General features: G+C 48.6%; 2 protein-coding genes and 1 long non-coding RNA gene across 5 annotated transcripts; 1 reads left to right on the top strand and 2 right to left on the bottom strand.

The window, feature by feature from the left end:
- Positions 1-44: 44 nt before the first annotated feature.
- CDC20 (cell division cycle 20) lies at positions 45-4,515 on the bottom strand. Its single transcript, XM_007979100.3, has 11 exons — positions 4,244-4,515; positions 3,854-4,083; positions 3,612-3,760; positions 3,429-3,525; positions 3,153-3,281; positions 2,861-3,057; positions 2,657-2,751; positions 2,289-2,517; positions 2,005-2,130; positions 942-1,059; positions 45-282 (listed from the first exon to the last, which is right to left on the bottom strand). Exons 2-11 carry the CDS (start codon positions 4,032-4,034, stop codon positions 104-106), a joined length of 1,500 nt encoding a protein of 499 aa, XP_007977291.1. The 5' UTR covers positions 4,035-4,083; positions 4,244-4,515; the 3' UTR covers positions 45-103.
- Positions 4,416-26,047, top strand: LOC103224969 (uncharacterized). Of its 3 annotated transcripts, none has more exons than XR_005240378.2 (3): positions 4,416-4,456; positions 22,637-22,769; positions 25,806-26,047. It is a non-coding gene; the product is annotated as an uncharacterized lncRNA (long non-coding RNA). The 3 variants fall into 3 exon arrangements; XR_005240376.2 differs by lacking the exon at positions 4,416-4,456 and adding an exon at positions 4,498-4,720; XR_012089686.1 differs by lacking the exon at positions 4,416-4,456 and adding an exon at positions 14,379-14,657.
- MPL (MPL proto-oncogene, thrombopoietin receptor) lies at positions 8,852-25,515 on the bottom strand. Its single transcript, XM_073007403.1, has 12 exons — positions 25,299-25,515; positions 24,976-25,108; positions 24,483-24,661; positions 23,629-23,927; positions 23,072-23,234; positions 22,689-22,815; positions 16,561-16,745; positions 16,256-16,398; positions 14,239-14,398; positions 13,885-13,981; positions 11,004-11,091; positions 8,852-10,789 (listed from the first exon to the last, which is right to left on the bottom strand). Exons 1-12 carry the CDS (start codon positions 25,375-25,377, stop codon positions 10,535-10,537), a joined length of 1,908 nt encoding a protein of 635 aa, XP_072863504.1. The 5' UTR covers positions 25,378-25,515; the 3' UTR covers positions 8,852-10,534.

Here is a 26,047-nt window from a genome sequence, read left to right on the forward strand (position 1 = left end):
ATGAAAGAAGAGGGATTAGCTGAAACAGATTTAAAAAAAAAACATGAAGGGAGACATGACTTTATTAGAAAAATAAAAAACAACTGACGTGATGGGTTAGTCTTCAGCGGATGCCTTGGTGGATGAGGCTGCTTTTGGCTGCACTGGCCTTCTCCCGCTCCCGCCGCCGTGCAGGGTCCAACTCAAAACAGCGCCATAGCCTCAGGGTTTCATCTGCTGCTGCGGATGCCACTGTGGCCCCATCTGGGCTCATGGTCAGACTCAGGACCCGGGATGTGTGACCTGGAGCAAATGAGAACAGTACATACGAATGTTGATGCAGCCATAGCCCTCCCATAAAGGAGGCACATGCCTCCCTTTTTTTCTTTCTTTTTTTTTTTTTTTTTTTTTTGAGACGGAGCCTTGCTCTGTTGCCCAGGCTGGAGTGCAGTGGCACGATCTGGGCTCAATGCAAGCTCCGCCTCCCAGGTTCACGCCATTCTCCTGCCTCAGCCTCATAAGTAGCTGGGACTACAGGCGCCCGCCAGCATGCCTGGCTTTTTTTGCATTTTTAATAGAGATGGGGTTTCACTGTGTTAGCCAAGATGGCCTCTATCTCCTCACCTCATGATCTGCCCGCCTTGGCCTCCCAAAGTGCTGGGATTACAGGTGTGAGCCACCACGCCTGGCCTCCTCTCTTTTTTCAATGGTGTTACTGAGATATAATTCACATACCATAAAATGCATCCTTTTAAAGTGTACGGTTTAGTGGTTTTTAGTATATTCACAAAATTGTACAACTGTTAAAACTAATTCTAAGACATTTTCAACACTTCCCATTACCCTCTCTCCTCAGCCCCTGGCAACTATTAATGTGTTTTTTCTGTGGATTTGCCTATTCTGGACATTTCAGTCATACATTATGTGGCCTTTTATGTCTGGCTTTTTACCTAGCCACTTACCTTTGAGTTCAGCCACCTTGGCCATGGTTGGGTACTTCCAAATAACCAGCTGGTTCTGTGCAAAGCCATGGCCTGAGATGAGCTCCTTGTAGTGGGGAGACCAGAGGATGGAGCACACCTGTGGAGAGGAGCTGGTGTGGGCATGACATATAGCCAAGGCTACTTAAGTCAGAACTGAGCCCATTCTAGTGTTAGGCACCCTGCCACGTGCTCCAGACTCAGAGTTGAATGATCACAGTCCATACAAATGTTCCTTGAGAGGCAAATTATAGACACTCCCTGATGTAACCATTTTTTAACTTTACAATGGGTTTACTGGGACTTAAATTGGGGAGTGTCTGTCTTACCCATTGTATAGATGAGGAATCAACCAGAAGGAAGTTCAATAGGTTGCCAAAGGTCACATTCAAGTTTAGCAGATGATGGAGCCAGAATTTTAACTTGGGCAGTCTGGCTCTAGAGTCCATATCTACAGTGAAGGCTGAATGTGAGGCGAGTGGAAGGAGAGAGCCTCAAGCATCTTTCTAATGGATTTGGATTATATGCCATAGGTGATGAGAAGCCATCACAGGTTTAAGAACAGTACAGTGTAACAAACCACAGCATGGAGGATGCATTGCAGGAGGTAACAAAGAATGCTTGACACCAATGAGGAAGCCATTGTAGTGGGCCTCCACTGGGAAGGATGAGGCTGAGGGGAGGGGACAGATGTCAATGATATTTTAAGGTAAAACTGATAGATCCTGGTGAGGAGGATGAAAAATTCTAGGAGGTTTTTCAGATTTCTGAGCAGGTTCTGCCATTCCAAAGCAATGTGACAGGAAGGAACATTTCAGGGAGGCAAGGGGAAGTGAAAAGGTTAATTTGGGACAGATTAAGGTAGTAGTGCTTATAGGACATGGGATGGGAGATAGCCACAGACTGCTGGAAATGAAGCTCATGAGTTAGAAGTTTGGGAATCACCAAGGCACAGAGTTGGTGAAGACATTGGAATGGATGCACTCTCGATGTGGATGCCCCGTAAGAATGCATGTGGGAGAGGCAGGAACAGGCAAAAGATTACCTGGGAATGGGCATCCACAGCACTCAGACAGGCCCCAGAGCACACGTTCCAGATGCGAATGTGTCGATCACTGGTGCCACCTCCTGTTGCCAGGACATTGGACTGCCAGGGACACCATGCTACAGCCTAGATGGGATAAAGGTGGGGTCAGCAGGTACTAGAGCTAGACAAGGAGCTCTGGGGGTCACAGATTAACCCAGTCCAATCCTACCATCCCTTCTCCCCTTAACAGTCCCCAGGTTATAGGTGAGGGTCTGCAGAGGCTTCAGCCCAACCCTACTCACCTTGACAGCCCCTTGATGCTGGGTGAATGTCTGCAAAGGAACCCAGCCACCCTCTCCAGGAGCACTAGGCCACACATTGACCAAGTTATCATTGCCACCACTGGCCAAATGTCGTCCATCTGGGGCCCAGCGCAGCCCACACACTTCCTGGCTGTGGCCACTCAGTGTAGCCACATGGTGTTCTGCTACCCGAACATCATGGTGGTGGATGTGGCCAGAACGTGAACCACTGGAGGAGGAAAGAAGGGAATCAGGTTCTGTGGCAGCACCAAATGCAAGCAAGCCAGAGGTGGTTCAGTTCAGGGGTGTACAGTCAAGGGTAGGGTGGGCAAATATCAGACTACCATAGACCAACAAAAACCACTGACCTGGAGAGGATATAGCTGTTCCAGCTTAGGGAGCCCACTCGGGCAGAGTGACTGGTCATATTTCGAAGCCGTTTCTGCTGCTGCACATCCCATAGCTAGAGAGAGAAGCCCACTAGGATCAGAAATTGGGACTTGGCATTAATATCCTCCAGCTGTGCAAGCCTATTGGGACTGGTGTGAATGGCAGCACAGGACATGTCTCACCTGCACCTCAGCACTGCTGGTGCCCACAGCCAAGTAGTTGCCCTCTTTGATCCAGGCCACAGAGGATACATATTCCCCAGGCTGCTCCATTTGCAAAAGCTGCAGGATGTCACCAGAGCTTGCGCTCCACAGGTACACACTGTTGTCCAGTGCCACGGCCAGTACATTCCCAGAGCTCCAATCCACAAGGTTCAAGTCTGTCAGAGGCGGAGAGAAGAGCATGAGCTTCCTTGTTTGTGTGGTCCCAGGCCCTCTTTCTCCATCCATAAGGCAAGGATAAGGATGCACTTACAGTAGTCATTTCGGATTTCAGGGGCATCCAGGATGCGGTCTGGCAGGGAAGGAATGTAACGGCAGGTCTTCCGGCTGGAGCCAGGAGTGGCCTTTTGGCTGTAGAGTACTTTCAGTCTGTTCTGGTAACCTGTGGCAACAGAGTGGGTCCAGACGCTGGGAAAATCAACACCTCCCTTGCCCTCAGTCTTAGATAGGAAGAGCAGACAGATATCTGTGCTTAGCCCTGGAGATGAACTGACACCTCCCTCCAGGAACCAGGAACTTCGGGTCTTACCCTCTGGCGCATTTTGTGGTTTTCCACTGAGCCGAAGGATCTTGGCTTCCTCTACATCAAAACCGTTCAGGTTCAAAGCCCAGGCTTTCTGATGTTCCTGGCATAAAAGGTAGTGGAGAAGCAAGATGGTATTATCCAAAAAACAGTCGGGTCCCGTGCCTTAAGCCCCTCTGGGACACATACCTTCTTGGTGGGCGTCTGGCTGTTTTCAGGCTGGTTCTCCTTGCTCAGGAGGAAGCTGGCCACCTCCATCTGGGCAGCACTGCGATGGGGGATATAGCGGTCACCGCCAGGTTTGCTAGGAGTGGTCTGAACCTTGGAACTGGATTTGCCTGGGGCGGAGAAAGAGAAGACAGTCTGACCAGGCTCCCGGGGGAGAAAGTATGAAGGCTGCTCTCACCCAGTCCCTTTGGCACCTCACTGACCAGGAGTTCGGCCCGGAGTTCTGCCGGCGCTGTGGGATCGGTTGGCGGCCCGCATGGGTGAGGGGGCCGGGCCTGAGGCTTCCTTGGCTTTGCGCTGCCAGCGCGCAGGGGGTGCATTGGGGATGGGTGCATCCAGCTGAAGCAGCGAGTGCAGGTCACTCTCGAACGCGAATTGTGCCATGGGAACGCCCGCAGCGGGAGGGGTCCTTGCAGTTGGTGCCTGCGGAGCCCTGGAGGAAAAGAGGCGACGGTGCTCAGGGGACAGCAAAGGACCCCTTCGCTCCTGGCCGGCCACACAATCAGGGCCACCCTCGGCTGCTGCCCCTTCTGGCCTAGCACCCCCTCCCCCTGGCCACGACCCGAACCAGGCTCAGCCCCGCCGCCTCTCACCTTGCCCTCCCGAGCAAGTTGCAGTTCCGACCGGCTTTAACACGCCTCGCTTACGCCTCTTAAACTCTCCGCTCCGAGCGCCCATTGGCTCCTTCAAAACCCAACCGTCGCAACCGTTGCCCTCGCCCATTGGCCTCTCCGGCGAAGGGGGCGGGCCTTCCGGGGCAAGTCTCAGCTATCACGAGAGTCCAGCCGCGGAGCGCGATTTGAAGGGTGAGAAAGGGGCTGGGAGCCGGCCCCAGAGGACTGGTGCTGGAAAGCGGGCGGGGCGGGCCCGGGGCTGGCCCGGGGCGGGCGTGCTCTGCCTCAGCGTCCTCGAGTCGTCTCGATTTGTTCCTCTGCGTCCCCTCTACCGCCGCGAGCTCGGAATGTCTGGCCCCCCGTGCTTCAGGGTCCGAGAGCCTGCAGAAGTTCACACTTAAATCCTAAACGAAGGTCATGTTTATGATGCAGAACTCGGTGCAGAACCCGATGGAGGTGACCAAGGCGCTTGAGCTGTTCCTAGAAGGGAAAGGAGAGCGGGCGGCAGCGGGACAGGGGACGGAATTGGGAAGCTAGGGAGCAGGAAGAAGGCCAGAGCTACTTAGGGTACATTCCACTTTTGCTAGGCGCCGGGTAGGAACCCTGCTAGAAAGGAAGTAACGTGTGTTTGTCTTGTTTGCTGCTGTTGTTACAAACAGGGAAAATGAGTTTGAAAAGGGTGAATGAATTCCTTAAGGTCAGGAAAAAGGATCGGTATTCAAACCTGCCTATCTGGAAGATAAGCTTAGACTGCCCTACAGGAGGCACTGTGGCTTACCCCCTTGGGGCTTTAAAGAGATGTGAGAACCTTAGAGATCCGTTAGTCTAATCTGTGCGTGGTGCACCCTCCCCACCCCAACAACAAATCCTTATTTTACAGATGGAGAAACCGAGGCCCAGGGAAGGGATGTGCCCGAGGTCATACAAAGAAGTTAGTGGGAATCCAGGTCTGACTCCATTCAGTCCAGTGCTCTAATAATGACTTGAGTAAATTGTATGAATGTGCTCAGAGGTGGAGCAGCAATCATAAAAATAATAATGGTACCATTTATGGACCATCTAACTGCTGTGTTAAAACAGTTTACAGGCCGGGCGCGGTGGCTCACGCCTGTAATCCCAGCACTTTGGGAGGCCGAGGCGGGTGGAACACGAGGTCAGGAGATCGAGACCATCCTGGCTAACACGGTGAAGCCCCGTCTCTACTAAAAATACAAAAAATTAGCCCGGCGTGGTGGCGGGCGCCTGTAGTCCCAGCTACTCCGGAGGCTGAGGCAGGAGAATGGCGTAAACCTGGGAGGCGGAGCTTGCAGTGAGCCGAGATAGCACCACTGCACTCCAGCGTGGGCAACAGAGGGAGACTCTGTCTCAAAAAAAAAAAAAAAAAGTTTACATACATAATCGAGTTCAATCCTTAATCCCAATAAGGCAGATAGATACCCTATCTTCCCTTTACAGAAAAAAGAAACTGGGTCAGAAAGATTAGAAACTTGCCCAAAGGCTTGCAGCCAATAATAAGTAGGAGAGCCCAGGATTCAAACTATCTGACTAATCCCTGCAATCCTAACAATACGCTATACTGTCCCAGAAAGAGGCTGGAAAAATCAAGTTTTCAGTCATTAGCCTAAAGTCCACTCTGATGCTGACAGATAATGTTATTATCTTTGACTTGAAGACTTTGCATTCTCTATTTCTAATTACCTTGGAAAATGAGGAATTGGATATACTTAGGTTAGAGGTGGGGAGTTCCCAGAAAACATAGAAAAGTTTGTCTCATGTCAAGTTGGTCAGGGTCTTAAATGTCAAGCTAAGGACTTTGGACTTTATCTGCTAGGCATTGTGGAACCTGTGGGGTTTCTGTGTAGGGAAGGACCAAATAAAACATATCTGAGCGGGGGAATATGGCAATAATTTGCAACTTCTGGACTAATGGTAGCTGTAGAGAGGGATAAAGGGTATAACCTCAGGGAATTTGTACATTTAAAAATAAAGGATTTGGGCCGGTGTGGTGGTTCACTCCTGTAATCCCAGCACTTTGGGAGGCTGAGGCGGGCAGATCACTTGAGGTCAGTAGTTCAAGACCAGTCTGGCCAATGTGGCGAAACCCTGTGTCTACTAAAAGTACAAAATTAGCCAGGTGCAGTGGTGCATGCCTGTAATCCCAGCTACTCGGGAGACAGAGGCAGGGGAATCGCTTGAACCTGGGAGGCGGAGGTTGTAGTGAGCGAGATCACGCCACTGCACTCTAGCCTGGGTGACAGAGGGAGATTTTGTCTCAGAATAATAGTAATAAAGGAATGAATGAAGGCAATCGAAATTATCCAGACATGGATCTTGAAGTGGGAGATACTCTAATATGATGTAAAGTAGTCAAGTGAAATGATGACAGAAGGGGTCAGATTTGTCCATTGAAAATCAAATCACCGATGACTTTGGAGAGAGCAGGATCAGGAAAGTGGGTGGCCTGAGATCCATTTTGGAGGAGTTGCAGAAAGAATGAAATAGGGAGAACAGGAAGCCGGCAAGCAGAGGCGACTTGTGGAGCCCATCCCCTGATATCCTCTGTATTCGTTTGCTAAAGTTACTGTAATAAAGTACCACAAACTGGCTTAAAATGTACCACAAACTGACTTAAATGACAGAAATTGGCTGTCTCACAATTCTGGAGGCTGGAAGTTCCAGATCAAGGTGTCATGAGAGTCGTGTGAGAACTGTGAGGAAGAATCTGTTCCATGCCTCTCCCCTGGCTTCTGGTGGTGGTTTGCCAGCAATCTTTGTCATTCCTTGGCTTGTAGAAGAATCACCCTGTTCTCTGCCTTCATCTTCACTTGGCTTTCTTTGTGTATGTGTGTCTAATTTTCTCTTTTTATAAGAATACCAATCACATTGAATTAGGGCCCTGACCTCATCTTAACTAATTATATCTGCAATGACCCTATTTCCTAATAAAGTGATATTTGACGTACTGGGAGTTAAGACTTCAACATCTGGCTGGGTGTGGTGGCTTACACTTGTAATCCCAGCACTTTGGAAGGCCAAGGCCGGAGGACTGCTTGAGCCCAAGAGTTAGGGACCAGTCTGGGCAACATAGTATCAAACTGTCTCTAAAAAAATACAGAAAACAGGCCTGTGAGGTGGCTCATGCCTGTAATCCCAGCATTTTGGGTGGCTGAGGCGGGCAGATCACCAGATCAGGAGATTGAGACCATCCTAGCTAACGCGGTGAAACCCCGTCCTACTAAAAATATTTTAAAAATTAGCCGGGCGTGGTGGTGGGTGCCTGTCGTCCCAGCTACTTGGGAGGCTGAGGCAGGAGAATGGCATGAACCCAGGAGGCTGAGCTTGCAGTAGGCTGAGATCACGCCACTGCACTCCAGCCTGGGTGACAGAGCGAGACTCCATCTAAAAACAACAACAACAACAACAAAAGAAAACATTAGCCAAGTTGGTGGTGCACACCTGTAAGTCCAGTAGTCCCAGCTACTTGGGAGGCTGAGGTGGGAGAGTTGCTTGAGACCCAGAGTTTGAGGCTGCAGTGAGCCATGACCACACCACTGCATTCCAGCAGTGCATTCCAGCAGAGACAGAGTGAAGACCCTTCTCAAAAAAAAAAAAAATAAAGACTTTTGTCTTTTTTTGTGGTGTGGTCTTGGCTCACTGTAATCTCTGCCTCCCAGTTTCAAGTGATTTTGTGCCTCAGCCTCCCAAGTAGCTGGGATTACAGGTGTGTGCCACTGCGCCCAGCCAAAAAAAAAAAAAAAAAAAAAAAGAAGAAGACTTTAACATGTGAATTTGAGGGAGAGGAGAAGAATATCATTCAATCCATAATATCCTCCTATTGTTGGAACCCAAGCAGAAACCAAAGCCCAAGAGAATGCTTTGATTTTGATGCAGGCCATATGAATCAGCCTTGCTAAGCATAGGACAAGATGGAGAACAATGGAGAATAGGTCTGGGTGGGACAAATGGATGACATCCAGTATACCCAATCTCCATAATTCCTCCTCAGCCATGTGAAAGGCTCTGACTTTACTCCTAGGGACCCAAGACTGGAATGGGAGGAGCATGAAATTGAGCTGTCTATCCCCCTGGCTCTCTCATTGCCACCTGCCCAGAGGCTGGCCGCATCCCTCCACCAAAGAAAGGCCATGACTCCTTCCAGGCAGCCCTGTCTTACACCTACTCTCTGGTGATCTGGGAACCACTCCCTCCCTTACCCCTTGATGCCTAGGGCTGGTGCCAGCACCTTGTTGTTGTTAACCTCAGAGGCACTTGCACTGTTCCTTGATGTTTTTCCCAAATCTTGCCCTCATCTTTGTAAATACTGTTTGCCCTTTATTACACTCTCATCATATTACCCAATTTGAGTGTGTCATCTATTTCTGCCAAGACCCTGACTGATACAGTGGGTATGTTTGGAGCCAACAAAAAACAACAATGACAACAAAACCATTTGTTTGAGAATCAGAATGTGTTAGGAGAGTCCATAACCAGAGCGGTCTGAGCACATTTACTACTGCCTGTGAATGGTTTAGAGGATGAGAACAGCTGGCATGGGATTCAGGTAACCTTGCCCAGAAAGATTTCATTCATTTAGAGAAAATTTATTGAAGGCCTACTATCATGCACCAAGCACTACTCTAGGTGCTGGGGGAAAAGGACAAATAAATCATGGTCCTTTCCCTCAAGGAGCTCACAATCTAGTAGCAGGGGACAGACATGTAAACAGTTAGTTGCATAAAGCATCACAGTGCTGTAGTAGACGTCTGAGCTAGAGATAAGAACTTTGGAATGGTCAACATATAGTAAAGGCAGAGAATAGATGGGATTGGAGACTCTGTTAAGAAATGGAATCTTGAAAGACTGTAATAATTGGAAGAAATGCTAGAAGAGAGTAAGAAGGAATAATTACAACAGTAGTTCAGATATATTAATCATTTACTATGTCCTAGGTACTGTGCTTTACTTAGATTACCTCAATCCTCGTCACAACTCTGTGGGGTGCTGTTATTATCCCTGTTTTATAGATGAAAAAACTAAGGCTCAAAGACATTAAGTTATGTGCCCAAGGTTGCACAGCTAGCACATGTGAAGGACAGGAATTCAATCCAGCTCTGATTCTAGATCTACTTTATTCTCTTAACTACTAGTACACTCAGCTGGGTGCAGTGGCTCATGCCTGTAATCCCATTACTTTGGGAGGCCAAGGTGGGTGGATCACCCGAGGTTAGGAGTTCAAGAGCAGCCTGGGCAACATGGCAAAACCCTGTCTCTACTAAAAATACGAAAATTAGCTGGGGCCGGGCGCAGTGGGTCACACCTGTAATCCCACCACTTTGGGAGGCTGAGGCAGGCGGATCATGAGGTCAGGATATTGAGAGCATCCTGGCCAACGTGGCAAAACCCCATCTCTACTAAAAATACAAAAAAATTAGTCAGGTGTGGTGGCAGGCACCTGTATCCCGGCTACTTGGGGGGCTGAGGCAGAACTGCTTGAATCTGGGAGGCGGAGATTGCAGTGAGCCGAGATCGCGCCACTGCACCCCAGTCTGGTGACAGAGTGAGACTCCGCCTCGAAAAAAAAAAAATTAGCTGTGTATGGTGATGTGCACTTGTAATCCCAACTACTAGGGAGGCTGAGACACAAGAATCGCTTGAACCCAGGAGGTGGAGGTTGCAGTGAGCTGAGATTGCGCCATTGCACTCCAGCCTGGGTGACAGAGTGAGACCCTGTCTCAAACAAACAAATTTAAAAAACTACTAGTCTACTCAAAGAGGCAGGACCAAGGTAGGAAAGAATTTAAAGGAAAAGTGAGTAGTCAGCCATGACAAATCTCACAGAGAGATCAAAGGAACTGATGATTAACGAGATCCTTTGGATCTTGGAATTCGAAGATTTGAGGTGCACTTTGCCTGGGTAGTTTTACTAGCAAAGTGTAGTAGGGGAACTAATTGAAGTAGTCTGAAGAGTAAATGGGGAGTGTGGGGAAGTGAAGGCTTGTTTTCAAGGTGTTTGGCATTAAGGAGGAGAGAGAAAGTAAAAGAAGAGCTTAGTGAAATGAGCCTGCCTGTGGAGAAAGGGTCCTGGTTTTATGTCAGCAGCAGTAGAGTAAGATCAGTGCTATGAAGCCTAATTGTGAGGGCAGACAGAGGGGGATGAAGGTGAGGTCTGGGGTACTTGTGTTGTGGGGGTAGGGTAGGGAAGTTCACAGAGAAGTCTTGAGGGTTTAGCTCCGTCCAGGGAACTGGGAGTGAGGAGCCTCAAGGCTATCCTCAAGGCTGCTGCCAATAGCTTAGTGGTAGGTAGGAATGGTTGGCAATGTGAGTGGTACAGCAGGACCCTGACTCAGCCATGGGTGGGCACACAGACAGGGGCATGGTCCCCAGGCAAGAAGGCTGCAATCTTCGGTAGTCCATCTGGGACTGGGAGGAACACAGGGGCAAAGGAGTCCTCTCTGAGGACTTGGGGAGGATTTCAAGGAGGCTGGGTTCCACTTCTTCACAGGTATCTGAGACTGTGGCCTTGGGCTGGGAGAGATGAGGAGAGGCATTGGATTAGAGCAGATCCTGTGGGAGGAGGGGCTGGACTGTACAGGAAGGAGAAGGGCTGGGGTAGTGCTGGGGTAGTGCCTGGGGATGGCACGCTGGTAGGGCAAGGACCTTGAACAAGTTGTGTTGTTGGGGCAAAGATCCAGTACCAGGCAGGGTTGGTGGTGGACACAGGGGAGGGAACCTCACTCACCGGACTCAGGGCTGCAGTGTCCCTAAGGTACTGGCCTAGTACTCGGTGCAGATCTGGAAGTGAGGGCCACAGGGCATGCCTCAGTCTCCTGGGGGAGAAGAGAAGCAGACTGAGCCATGGCAGTGAATTGGTGTGGAGGAGGAGAGCAGTTGGGGTGGGGGAGCAGTGAGGCCAGGGAGTAAGACTTGGAGAGATAACAGCATGGTCAAGGCAATAAAGTCAGGCAGGGGAGTAGAGTAAGAAGAAAACTTCAGGTAGGGGAGGGAAGTCAGTGGTGGGCAGGTTCAACAAAGGGTGCTGCAGTTTCCTCAAACATTCCAATGTTTGTTCTGTCTGGAACACTGGATTCATTCCCTCACCTCATTGTGGGCCTCTGTTCAAATGTCATCCCTGACTACCCTGCCTGAAACACAGTAGTCCCCCTTTATCTGCAGGGGATATGTTTCAAGACTCCCAGCAGATGTTTTTTCTATACGTACATACCTATGATAAAGTTTATAAATTAGGCACAGTAAGAGATTAACAATGACTAATAATAAAATAGAACAAGCATAGTAATGTGCCAACATCACTACTCTTGTTCTTTGGGGCCATTATTAACTAAAATAAGGGTTACTTGAACACAGCACTGCAATACCTCAGCGAGTCAATCTGATAAGCAAGACAGCTGCTAAGTGACTATGCGGCAGAGAGCATATACAGCGTGGAGATGCTGGACAAAGGGATGATTTACATCCTGGGTGAGACAGAGCGGCATGGCAAGAGATTTCATCATGTTACTTACAATTTAAAATACGTGAATTGTTTATTTCTGGAATTTTCCATTTAATTTTTTTCGGACCTTAATTGACCGCGTGTAACTGAAACCACAAAAAGTGAAACTGTGGATAAGAGGGGACCACTGTAGTACCACTTCCTTTCCCCATGACAGGCTATCTCCTGCTGTACTTCATTTTTCTTTATAGCACTTGACTTGTTGTACATTTATTGTATTGTTATATATATTTCTTTTTGTCTATCTCACCCTACTAGAACATATGGTCCCTGAGAACAGAGAGTTTGTCTATTTATTCACTCCTATATTTCTAGGGTGTAGAATAGTGTCTGACCCGTAGTATGTACTCAGTAAATTAGCTGAATGAATGAATGAATGAATGAATGAATAAAACCAGTGGAGCTTATTAGTAAGTTATCTGGGAAGAATATGGATTAAGGTGTGTTGGAGGAACCTCAATTCTTTTTTTTTTGAGACGGAGTCTTGCTCTGTCACCCAGGCTGCAGTGTAGTGGCACCTTCTCGGCTCACTGCAAGCTCCGCCTCTCAGGTTCACGTCATTCTCTTGCCTCAGCCTCTCCAGTAGCTGGGACTACAGGCACCCACCACCACACCCGTCTAGTTTTTTTGTATTTTTAGTAGAGACGGGGTTTCACCGTGTTAGCCAGGATGGTCTCGATCTCCTGACCTTGTGATCGCCTGCCTCGGCCTCCCAAAATGCTGGGATTACAGGCGTGAGCCACCGCGCCCGGCCAGAACCTCAATTCTTTAGCCTCATATTTCCATGTGGAGGGACGTCAGCAGAACATTTCAGGCTGCTTCAGTGACCTCACTCATATCTCTCCAGAGGAGGAGGTGTGACTTACCTGGTAAAGTGGGGAAAAGGAACTGAGTATGCCTTCTCAGCAGACCACCTCCTCCTACTTCTCCAACTTTTTTGTTGGATCTGGCTACCTTCATGGAGGCTACCTTTCAGTCTGCTCATACATATGAACAGATTAAAAGTTCAAAGAGAGGTATATTCAGAGGGAGATGGTAGCCCATGAGAGTGGCACCTGAACCAACCCAGGACCATCAAAAGACACCATCTGGAGGAGCTGACTTCTGAGCTAAGTCTTCAAGAAGCAGCAGATGAAGGACGGAGGTGGGATGCATTCTACCCTTCATGTTTATAGCCTCCAATGGCATTTCTCCTCAGCCTTCGTCTTCCCACATAAATGAGTCACTCATTAATAACATTTATTTAAGGGCCTGCTTTTTGGCAGGCACTGTGCTAAGGATTTAAAGATGACCAAGTAAGGTATAATAGGGAAGATATATAAAGAAATAAACACAGTAAAACACTACTGGTACTGTATTGGAGCACAAAGCAGCGGCCAAACGGGGGAGGGTCAGGAAAGGTTTCTTATGAGTTGGTGAAGAAAGTTATTTACAGATGAATGGGTTTAGTCAGACAGGGAGGCTATTTCAGGCAGAGGGGACATTATGTGCAAAGGCACTGAGAAGTAAAACCTGACTTGTGGAGAAAACCAGTTTGGAAAGGCTGATGCACAGGGTAGAAGAGGCTGAAGTGCTTGCTGGCAGGGGTCGATTTTGCAGAGCCTCGCTTGTCATCATAGGGAGCCTGGACTATATCCTGGGAGCTATTAAAGGGATTTAAGGAGGGAATTGATAGGTTCATGTGCGCATTTTAGAAAGATTATTCTGTTGGCTGTGTGAGGCTAGATCGGAGCGGGAAGAGGTTCTGTTTCAGTGAGTCAGGGCTAGAGAAAGGGGGCCATTGTTTGGACTAGGTTTAGGAGGTGGGACCTGATGGCCAGTTGGATGGGGGTGGAGTGGGCAGTTTGGCTGAAGGGTGGACGGTGGCCTAGTCGCCAAGGTGAGCAGCAGGAGGCGGGGCTGTTCGAGGTGTGCGGTATAGTGGGCGTGTTAGAGTGTAAGGAGTCGCGGCAAGTCCCAGAGGAGACGTGCAGGAAGCGGCGAAGCCGTAGGTGCGCACGGGCGGTGACCGGAGATCTAGGGTCACAGAGCGAACCGAGAATGCCTGTTTAGAGGCCTCCGGCTCCGCCCGGTCCACCACCAGTCTCCTGCCTGGCGGGGGTGGTACCTGTAGTGTGCAGGAAACTGCCACCTCAGCAGCAGCAGGCCCAGGACGGCGCTGAGGCCCAGCACTAGCAGCAGAGCGGTCACCAAGGAAATCCAGGCTAGGAGACAAAAAGGGTCAGACCTCGGCCCACCGGGCCTGAGCCCCACCCTCAGCCCGCCAGCCCGTGCTCTGGCCCCGCCCCTCGCCGCCCTGGGCACTGCGGGCACCCGCGCAGCCGTCGACCCGCGCGGCCAGGGCCCCGCCCCTCTCCGAGCCCCGCCCGTCCCGCCTCCGACGCCCCGTCCCTCCCGCACCCGGCGCCCAGTCCCTGGCGCAGGCGCTGTGCGGCTTTGGCGCGGCCGGGGCCTGCCTCACCGGTCTCGGTGGCGGTCTCCACCCTAGCTGGGTCCGACCACGAGCTCCAGGGACCTTGGTAGGTGGGGCCATTGAGCCTGGCGCGCAGCTGTAAACGGTAGCGAGATCGCGGGCGCAGCTCCAGGGTCCCTCCTCGGGCCCCGAGAGGCGGCTCCAGCACCTGCACAAAGAAGTGTGCGGTGGCCCGGCGTCGGGGCTTCGACAGCCGGGCGTCTGTTTGACCCAAATCCTACAGCTCCGAATCCCCAGGCTGTCGGAGATCCCCACAAAGAGCCCCACCGGCATAAAACACGCTTCCCAGCAGAAACAGGATAGAGCGCCCTAACCGAAAGCCTCTCCCCAAGAGGATCACGCTCTGCCTGAGAGAAAGGCGCCAGACCTCACCTCAGAGAGCTACGTATCCTAACACCAACACCCAGGTACACCCTCGGCAAGGATCCCGGTCCACACGCACCCTGCCCTGTGCTCTCACAACTCCAGGTCGGGCGATGGACACCCCCAGAAACAGATATATTCAGAGTCACATAGACCATGCCACAAATAATACTCATGCTGCGGAGGATGCCAGATTTGCGTTAGGCGCTGGGGTACAAGCATCACGTGTACAAGCAGGAAGACAGCAAACATTTATGAACTGTGTGATACTCCAAACATTGGGTTAAGCAAGCACTGGGGAGAAAGCAATAAAACACCGTCTCTTACATGTCTAATGAGGGAGACCCAAACAGGTAAATAATCACAACAATTAATTAGTGCAAGGCACCATGGAAGTCCAGAGAAGCATTTAATGCTTGGTTTTGTGCCACAGAGTAGTTTAGTGTGCTAAAAGCCTGGATGACAAGGCTGGATGGTCACAGATGAGGCTAAGGCAATCCTGGTAGGAATTTGAGGACTGTTAGTACGTTATTGCTATCAACTTAGTTGTTGATGAGTAAGGGGAAGGGATAAGGGAAGAGCAAGAAGAGTCAAGGGTGCTTCCAGGCTTGGGTACTGGGTAAGTAGTGGTGCCATTGTCAGAGACAGGAAACAGAAGAGAAGTTAGTTTGAGGAAGATATACTATAGGGTTCCATTTTATAGAGTTCAACAACAATCCAAATGAATCAATGGTAATGTCAGGATGGTGATTACCTTTGGTGGCGGGGGATGTGGCGGGGCATTGGGAGCTTCTGAGGTGCTAGAAATAATTTATGTCTTGATCCTGGTTATGGTTACATGGATGTATACACATGTACAGACTATTTGTACACTTTGTTGTATGTAAGTTTTATCACAATAAAAAAGTAAAGCTTCAGGAGGAACAGGAGTTCCATTCTGGATAGACTGAGTCTGAAATGTCCAGGGGGAGGAGGTTTTGGTGGAACCATAAGATGTTGCACATAGTTGTATATATGTGTGGCAAATGAGAATAAAAGTTGACAAACTAATATTTAAGTAACGTATATTGGGCACTTTCCTTATGCCAGTATTTAGATATAGTATTTAATTTTTACTATAACTCCATAAGGTAGATAGCTTCATCCCCATTTCACCAATGAGGAAACAGACTTCAAATGTTTTGGTAATTTGTGGTTTGTAAATTCCTTTCCATATGGGAATTAGAATGGTAAAATTGTGATTGTAATGAAACCATGGAGTTGAAGCACTCACCTGGGGAGAAGATATTTTTTTTTATCAGAGGAGAAAAGAGCCTAGGATGAGACTCTAGGAAGCACAGCATTTTGTGGAAGGCTGGCAAGGAGGAGACAGGAGAGGAGAGTGAGAAAGTTCAGTCAGAGAGGTAGGAGGAAAATCGGGGAAGACTGATATCCCAAAGACAAAGGGAAGAGAAATGTTAAGTAGGAGTAGCCAGAAGTATCGGATGCTCAAGAGAGACTAAGATACCAGTTGAATCTGATAAACATAGATATACTAGCAGAGACTGGATACATAGACACTTTCACTCCTGCTAACAGCCATGGCCAACCCCAGGGATCCCCTGCGTAGTGAGGTCTGTGGGCGTTTGTTGCTTGACCATACCTTCCAGTCCTGATGGCCTTCTCCTGTGTATCGGAGTTGATAGCAGGTCTCTTGGGCTGCCCAGGATGATGGGTGCTGCCACTCCAATTCCAGATGCCCGCTGGAGATCTCCCTCCAGTGCAAGTTTGGGGTGGGGAGGCGCACTACAGGGATGTCAGCAGGGAGCAGCTTAAGTCCTTCTGTGTACGAGGCGTCGTGCCACCAGAACCATTGGTCAGAAGGGTCAGAGTTGGGGATCCTGGGCACAGGGTCAGATTCAGTGGGGCTGGGAACTATGTGGGAAGAATGGGGAAGAAAGTTCTTACCAGCCTGGTGGATCCAGAAAGGGGAGCCCAGGTAACTGTGAACAGCACCCAGGGCTGTGGTCACCTCCACAAGGATGTGAATAACGCTGTCATTTCGTGACTTGAAGTGGCAGCGAGAGAACTGTGGGGTCTGTAATCCTGGATTTGTTTTCTCTTCCTCTTCACAGTCCTCCCAGATGGGGTACCTAAGACCCAGCCCCACAGAGTCATTGAATCAGGCCTGCCCCAGAGACTAATCCCAAGGCTTCCCATCCCACAAGAATGATGGCCTGCAGGGATTATCATCTAACTCCTTCCTTCGAGGGGCCTCTAGAGCTTTCCCTCTGTCTTTATGCCATAATGTTTTCTTTTTTTTCTTTTTTTCCTGTATTCATTTGATCATTTGTTTGTTTTTGCTATTTTGCCATGATGTTTTCTGAAGTCAGCTTTGGTGTCTGGCCTCTTCCCTTTGAGGAAAGACGTAGCATGATATGTGAAAACAGCATGGGTTTTCACCAAGAGTTCAGGTCTTGGCTTACTTTTGTATAACTTTGGGCAAATTACTTGGTTTATTTCTGCTCCAGTTTCCTTCTATTTGTAAAATGGATTAATGATACCAACCTCACAGGATTGTTTCAAAGATTAAAGAACCCTCATCTTTCTGGAGAAAAATATCCTATATTTTTAACGTGTTCTCATACGTCATTCCTCCTACTCTCCCCTATGTGTTATTTTGCTATTAGATTATTACAGTAGTCTCCTAACTGGCTTTTCTGCTTTTGTTTTTTGCCACTACCTTCAAGTTGTTCTCCACATGGCTACCAGAATTTGTTTCCACAAATGTTGATGTGATAATGTCCAGAATATAATGTCACAAATCTATTGATTTTGATCTTTACCACTGCTATGTTAGATGAAGCCACTATTATTCCTTGCTTGGATTAAGGCAAATTTCTAACTGGTGATTCTGCTTCTACTCTTATTTATTTATTCACAGAGAAACATATCTTTTAAAAATGTAAATCAAATTGTCATCGTTTACTGCTTAAAATCCTTTAGTGGCTCTTCATCCCACTTTGAATAAAACCCAAACTCTTTACCAGGCCTATGGGAGTCTGTGATTTGGTTTCTCCTTGCCTCACCATTCTCATCTCTTATGATTCTCATGCCAGTTTATCACCCTTTATCCACACAGGCCTTCTTTCTGTGCCACAGATATGCCAAATGTGCTATCTTTGCACTTTGCCTTTGCCCTGGATTGCTCTGACTGCAGGTCTTCATGTGACTCATTCTTTCTTGCCATTTAGATCTCGGCTTATCTATCACCTCCCTGGTGAGGCTTTTCCTGGCCACTCAGTCTAAATTAGCAGTACCCACCCCGCCCACCCACCACACGCCCCCCTTTAGTCTCTATTATAACTTTGTTCCTTTATTTCTTTACTTACTTGTCTCCCCCTCCTTTTCCCCTCCCCTCTACTAATGTAAGCCCCAACAATGCTGGAACCCTTTCCATTTTATTTATTTATAAAAATGTTTTGAGACAGTCTTGCTTTGTTGCCCAGGCTGGAGTGCAGTGGTGCGATCTCAGCTCACTGCAGCCTCTGCCTCCTGGGTCCAGGCGATTCTCCTGCCTCAGCCTCCTGAGTAGCTGGGATTACAGGCACCTACCACCACACCTGGCTAATTTCTGTATTTTTAGTAGAGATGGGGTTTCACCATGTTGGCCAGGCTCATCTCGAACTCCTGACCTCAAGTGATCTGCTCACCCTGGCCTCCCAAAGTGCTGGGATTATAGGTGTGAGCCACTGAGCCTGGCCCCTTTTCCATTTTATTTGTTGTACTATTTATCCCCAGTGCCTTGTACAAAGTCACCCTCAATAATTCTTTATTGAACAACGGAATCATGTCTCCCTCTTGATTATAACCCCTAAGTGGCTCACCATCACTAAAATGGGTATGTTTACCCATTTAATCAACAAATAATTTATACTATGTGCCAATTGGTACTGTGCCAGGCCCTAAGAGTGCATAGAGGAATAAGCTTCAAAGAGCTCTAATTTCAGTGGGAAAGACAGAAAAACAAACATGCTATTTTTCTGTGATGTGCATAGACTGGCTTGGGAGCATCAAAGGGGAGCATCCAACCCAGACTAGGAGGGTCAGGGAATGCTTCCTGGATAAGGCGATGTTTAGACTGAGTTTTGGACTAAAAATAGGATAGGCAAAAGGGACAAACAGGCATCCCAGGCACATGGTTGTGCATAGATAAGAGAGTGTGGTGCTTTGGGGGAGATTCTAAGTGGTGCAGATGGTTTTCGCATAAAGGGCCTGGTGGTAAGTGGTAAACGTAAGACTGCAGACCATGTCATGGATGGCCTTATGGCCTTTCTTGGGAGCTTGAACTTGAATTACTGCTAACTTTGTAGTAGTTATGTAGACATTTAAGGATTTTCAGCAGGGAAGTGCTTAAACTAGCTTTGTACTTTAGGAAGATCATTCTAACTGCAGTCTGTAGAAAGGATTTGTGAGGGCCGACTAGAAGCAGAGAAATCCATTATGACACTCTTGTAGTTTTTCCTGTGCTAAGTGATGAGGATGTGAAAATAGAGTAGCGGCAGTGAGACAGAGGGAAAGAGATGACTGAAGAAATATTGAAAAGGTGAAAATGACGAGACTATTTCTGGTTAGGCCTGGAGGGTATAGGAATGAGAGAAGTCCAGGATGATTTCTGTTTTTCAGTCCAGGAAAACTGAGTTCGTGGTAGGATCAGGGACAATAAAGAAAAAGCAATTTATTTTATTTTATTTTATTTTTTGAGAAGGAGTCTTTTCTCTGTTGCCCAGGCTGGAGTGCAGGGGCATGATCTTGGCTCACTGCAACCTCCACTTTCCCGGTTCAAGCATTTTTCCTGCCTCAGCCTCCCAAGAAGCTGGGACTACAGGCATGTGCCACCATGCCCGGCTAATTTTTGTATTTTTAGTAGAGATGAGGTTTCACCATGTTGTCCAGGCTGATTTCCAACTGCTGACCTCAAATGATCCACCCACCTCAGCCTCCCAAAGTGCTGGGATTACAGGTGTGAGCCACCGTGCCCGGCAGGAAAAGCAAGTTTTGATAGAGGAAATGATGACTTCAGTTTTGCTACTCTTCAGTCCACTCAGGCATCTCTATCCTATGGATATCTATACAGTGATTAAAAAGAATGAGTTACATCTTTTTGTAATGATCTCTGAGACATGTTTTTAAGCAAAAAGGCAAACTACATATATAATGTAATCCAATTTATATTTAAAAATTAAATATTAGGCTGGGTGTGGTGGCTCATGCCTGTAATCCCAGCACTTTGGGAGGCTGAGGTGGGTGGATCACTTGAGGTCAAGAGTTCAAGACCAGCCTGGCTAACATGATGAAACCCCGTCTCCACTAAAAATACAAAAAATTAGCCGGGTGTGGTGGCTCACGTCTGTAATCCCAGCTACTTGGGAGGCTGAGGCAGGAGAATCGCTTGAACCCAGGAGACGGAGGTTGCAGTGAGCTGAGATTGCACCACGGCACTCCAGCCTGGGCAACAGAGCGAGACTCTGTCTCAAAAATAAATAAATAAATAAATAAATATTAGGCTGGGCGTGGTAGCAGGGCTGAGATGGGAGGATTGCTTGAGCTCAGGAGTTTGAGACCAGTCTCGGCAACATAGGGAGACCTTGTCTCTACTTTAAAAAAAAAAGAAAGAAAATGCCTGTAGTCCTAGCTAATCAGGAGGCTCAGGTGGGAGAATCGCTTGAGCCTGGGAGGTCGAGGCTGCAGTGAGCCATAATCACGCCACTGCACTCCAGCCTGGGCAATGGAGCAAGACCCTATCTCAAAAATAATAAAATGTAAATGTTGTATATAGATGTATGTAAATACATAGAAAAAACTGGAAGAATATATTTAAATAGTTAATAGTGGTTTTTTTAAATTATTCATTAGTTCAACAATTTTTTACTGGGCACCTACTATTGGTAGGTGAGACTATATTGGTGAATAAAAACAGACATTGATCTTGCCCTCATGGATCATATTTGGTCAAGGTCAGACTTTCTCAATTGGAGTTCTAAGAGATTTTTTTTTTGGAGACAAAATCTTGATCTGTTGCCCAGGCTGGAGTGCAGTGGTGTAATCATAGCTCACAGTAACCTCAAACTCCTAGGCTCATGCCGTCCTCTCACCTTAGCCTCCCAAGTAGCTAGGAATATAGGCACATGCTACCATGCCTGGCTAATTAAAAAAAAGAAATTTTGTAGAGACGAAGTCTCACTATGTTGTCTAGGCTGGTCTCAAACTCCTGGCCTCAATTGATCTTCACACCTTAGCCTCCCAAAGTGCTGGGATTACAGGTGTGAGCCACTGGGCCCAGCGAGATTTTTATTGTCAACCAAATAATCATATAAAGTGTAAATATAAAAGTGTGACTATGATAAGTACTCAAGAAGGAGAGATATGGCCGGGCGCAGTGGCTCACGCCTGTAATCCCAGCACTTTGGGAGGCCGAGGTGGGTGGATCACGAGGTCAGATTGAGACCATTCTGGCTAACACGGTGAAACCGCATCTCTCCTAAAAATACAAAAAATTAGCCAAGCATGGTAGCAGGCACCTGTAGTCCCAGCTACTTGGGAGGCTGAGACAGCAGAATGGCACGAACTCAGGAGGCGGGGCTTGCAGTGAGCCGAGATCGCGCCACTGCACTCCAGCCTGGGCGACAGAGCGAGACTCCATCTCAAAAAAAAAAAAAAAAAAAAAAAAAAAAAAAAAAGAAGGAGCGGTACATGGTACAACAAGAATGTATAATAGTGCTATTGGACTTAATAAGGAAGGCCAGAGGAGGGTCCCTAAGAGAGTGATGCTTGAGTTGAGATTTGGAGGATAAGTAGAGGTTAAGTAAAGACAGGAGGGCTGGGTAAACAGCAGTGTAAAGACCTAGAGCAGGAGGGAATATGCCAGATATGAGTGGACCATAGAAGGCCCGTGCCGGAACATGGGAATCAAAGGGCAGCATAGCACAAGATGAAGCTGAAGAGGTAGGTAGGGTCTGAGTCTCAGAACTTTTCAAGTCCATGATAGAGGTTTTTTTTAATCCTAAGACAAGTTGAAAGCTATTGAAGATTTTTAAGCAGGGAGTGTTATGTTCATTTTTGCACTTTTAAAAGATCCCTTCAGGCCAGGAACGGTGGCTCACACCTGTAATCCCAGCACTTTGGGAGGCCGAGGCAGGTGGATCACCTGAGGTCAGGAGTTTGAGACCAGCCTGACCAACATGGTGAAGCCCCCTCTCTACTAAATACAAAAAAAATTAATGGGGTGTGGTGGCACATGCCTGTAATCCCAGCTACATGGGAGGCTGAGGCAGGAGAATCACTTGATCCTAGGAGGTGGAGGTTGCAGTGAGCCAAGATTGTGCTATTGCACTACAGCCTGGGCAACAGAGTGAGACTCTGTCTCAAAACAAAACAAAAAGTTCCCTTCAGCACCTGTGTGAAGAATTACTTGGAAGACTCAGGGTGGTCAGTTACTACATCTTTTCAGTAGCTGAAGAGAGAATTGATGATGGATTGTAGTAGGATAATGGCAGTGATAGACAAGTGGGCAGATTCTAGAGTTAGTTAATAGGTAAAATCAATACAACTTGGTTATAGATTTAGATATGGAGAGGATGAAGAATTAATGAGATGCTTGGTGGAACTCTTTGAAGGCCAGGCTAAATTTTTTATGGCTTTGATAATGAGAAATTGCAGTACGTATTTGAGTAGGGGGAGACCATGCAAAGTTAGAGCTTTACAAAGGTCATACACAGTTTGAGCTTAACAAAGATCACTCTGTTAGCAGCATGGGGAATACACTGGAGGTGAATTAGACTGTAGGCTGTTGCAGTGGTCCCAGTGACATGACTAAGGCTGAACTAAACCAAAGCATTCCCAATGGGAACAGAGAGGGGTTGAGAAGATAAAATATCGACTGGAGGATGAGAGAATAGATAAGAGAGCATTGAAAGCTGTATGGTTTTGGGACAAGGGAGGAGAGTGAAGACGACCAAGAACACTCTCTTCCTTTTTTCTGCAGGACTGTGGCTCACTCCCATGACACCAACCTCAATCAGCAGTTCAGCTCTCACCTGTCTCTGGGGCAGCACCGTGCCCTGCTGTGGTAGAAGAAACCTTGGGAGCTAGCATGGTCCTCTTGCTGCCATTGACAGGTAACATTCTTCAGGTCCAAGGTAAAGCATTGCAGTCCAATTGCCACTAAAGTCAAAGGAGTAAGTCCCATCAGGGTCCGTGTGCCCCTACTGTACAGGGTGTTCGGATCATTTCTACACATACAATTTAGAACATGGACTCCTATTCTCTCTTCTTTCCCTGAACATAGTTCATCCTGTCCAATGGCAAGTTCGAGATCATCAGGGAGGACCATGGTTCCCAGAGCTTCAGATCCAGCCCAGGCTTCCCTAGGGCTCTTCTTTTATCTCCTCCCCATCTCCCTATTCCTTTGTTGACTCACCTGCATCTCCAGGCAGGTCCACAGTCACAGGGAGGGACCAGGATCCCCAGGAGCCACCGAGGGAGATCCCATCAGGTTCACTGCGCAGCTGCAGCCAGTAGGAGTTGCCAGGCTGGAGTCCTGAGATGAGGCAGCTTCCACCCACTGCTGTCAGAGCTGAAGCCTTGGGAGGAAAATCCCAGCTTCACAATCTAGGTCTGCCTGTCAGCTGAGACAGCCTCCAACCCTTATATTTGCACACCATCCCTGTGGAGAGGAGCTCAGCTCCTTGCTGGATAGATATGCACACAGACCAGGGGCCAAGTTGGTGGGTTTCAGGTGGTGTTCAGGGTTTTGTTGGGAAATCTCCATTAATTTGGAGGCCTAAAAGACTTTACTTTTATCAGTGGGAATGACCCAAAGTAGGAAGCCCCTAAGTAGACATGGCTTATATCTGAGCCTATACTAACTCTCCAAGGACAAACCCAGGTCTGGAATCCCCAAAGTATGGTCTGTCCTTTCCTGGAGCAAGATTGAAGGTAGGAGATAGGAGGTGAGGCAGAAGAAGGTCAGCATACTTCTCTAGTTGGGGAGGTCTGCTTTGGTCCATCTTGCCAGGGCATTGTGGGCTGAGCACATGGAGACTGGTCCAGAGCAGAGGCTGAGTGTGGCCTCTGCAGAGCAGGGCAGCAGGTTTCTGTGGCGATCAACTGTATGACCGTGGGACCAGTGGAGTTCTTGAGATCTTTGGCGCCATAGCGGAGTTCGTACCTCAGGAAATCACTGATTTCTGGAGCTGGGGCCTCCCAGCTGATCTGAAGTTCCCCTGGCTGGCTCCCACCCATGGCCTTGATGATACTGGGGGGAGCCGGCAGGCCTGAGGGCAAGACAGGGCACATCAGAACTCTGAGTACCACAGTCTATGGCTCAGCCTCTGGACTGCAGAGAGGGGTGCTGGGGGCTGAATTGGGGCAGCTTCTGGATTCAAAAATTGTAGGCTGTCATTCTCCTGGAGGGCAGGCTAGGGAGGCTCCTGATTCTGTTCTTCCCTCATGAGAACAGTGACTTCATTGCAGTATGATGGCTAGCTAGACTCAGTGCTTCTTGGAAGCAGGGATCCTGTTTTCTCCATATCCCATCACCTAGCCCGGTGTCTGGCACACAGTAGGTATTCTGGAACTCTTGAATGGATGAATAAATGATGTGTTAATGATGGGAGGACCAGGGTGTCCCTGGTGTGAAATGATATGTGGGGCAGTTCTAGCTCTAGATGCCAAGGGTGGGAGGAATGACAAGGGAGTCTTGGGGTGCCTCGGGGGTCTGTTAATCGGGGTATCCGTGCTGAGCTGGAAGGGCACAGATAAGTCTGATTCCAGGAGCTGGACTGGGGGCAGCAAGTGGAGGCGCCAGGTGACAGGAGGATGGCTCTTACCTACACTGTCCACAAAGAGGACTCGCTGAATCTGAGTCTGGTTTAGGAACACATTCTTCACCCAGAGGTGCAGCGGAAAGAAGAGACGCACTTCTTCCTGGGCTGGAAACTGGCACACGTATCGGGTTCCAAAGCGGGGCACGCTCTGAGAACTCAGGGGGCAGGCACGGGGCTTCTCCCTGTTGGCATAGCAGAGATCCCTCCTACACAGCCACCAGGCAGAGCCCTGAGGACCCAGACCTGGGCTCATGCCCAACTTTTGTCTCTAGTACTGCCATTTTTCTTCTTAATGCCTGGGATAGGTGGGATTAGGGGTTATGTAGGGCTGGAGTTGGGGCCCACATACATCCAAAGCACATCTGTTCAAAAACTGGGTACTTAGGGCTTGTATTCAGAGTGATCCTCGGACGGGCAGGAAAGCTGCTGGAGTGGGACTCAGCTAAATGCAGGGACAGATACATATATGGGGAGTGGGGCACAGTCCAGCACCTACCCCGGGTAGGCATACAGCAGCTGGTATGTCCCACTGGGTGCTGCCTCTTCCTCATCCCAGAAGCAAGTGAGGTCCTCAAATGTTCGGGAGAAACACTTCAGGGGCTCTGAGTCCGAGGCCAGCAAGGAGACATCTAAGGAACAGCTGGTGAGTTGCCCTGGGTCCTCCCAGGCATGTTTACGTGGAAGAGGAGGGGACCAGCAGGAGAGCCTCTTACTCTACCTCCCCTCCCAGGGCCTTGCATCACCTCCCAGGGCCCTGCATCACCTCCCAGGGCTCCCTCTTCCTGGGCATAGGTGATCTCCACCCTCCGTGCACCTCACCTTGGCTGCTGACTTGGGCCAGGTTTTGAGGGGCCAGGAGGAGGCAGGAGGTGACCATGAAGAGAGCCCAGGAGGGCATCTTCTCCGCCACTGTGTGCCTGCCTTAGCCCATCCTCCCTTCAGGAAGCCGGGCCCCAATCCCCTCCCAGGCCAGCCCCTCAGGTTCCTGTCAGATACAGCCCCACGTCCTGTCCCTGTCCCTGCCCCTCTGGGGCCCATCCAGACCACACTGGGGCCAGGGGCCAGGGGAGGGAGAGTGGGCAGGAGGGAAGGAGGAATTTGAAAGAGAGGACACAGGCCTTTTGGTGGGAGGGAGATGGGGGTTGTATATTTGACCGTGTACCAAAAGGCAAGTCAGTCTCTGTATCTATGTTAATGATTATAGAATGGTATAACAGCATCAGAATAGCAGCCTTTACTGAGTACTAACTATGCTGCCATGTGTTAAGCACTTTATATCCATTCACTTAGACAGTCCTAACAATAGTCTTGTTATTTCTATTACAGAGATGAGGAAACAGAGATATAGAGAAGTTAAGGATTTGCCCAAGATTACATATGTACTAAGACATGAAGCTCAAGAGGTCAACCTTCAGAACCCATGTGAGTAACAACCATGCTGTGCTATGCTCTTAGGAGGCTAATGTGCTGAGAAATGACTGTCTGCTCCACAACATGCCAAATGGTGGGTATTTCCACTTTAATAGTTCTGTGACTTTTTGCATGAATAAACACATTCTCTCTGGAAA

The sequence above is a fragment of the Chlorocebus sabaeus genome, chromosome 20, assembly GCF_047675955.1.
Source record: "Chlorocebus sabaeus isolate Y175 chromosome 20, mChlSab1.0.hap1, whole genome shotgun sequence".
Lineage (NCBI taxonomy): Eukaryota > Metazoa > Chordata > Mammalia > Primates > Cercopithecidae > Chlorocebus > Chlorocebus sabaeus.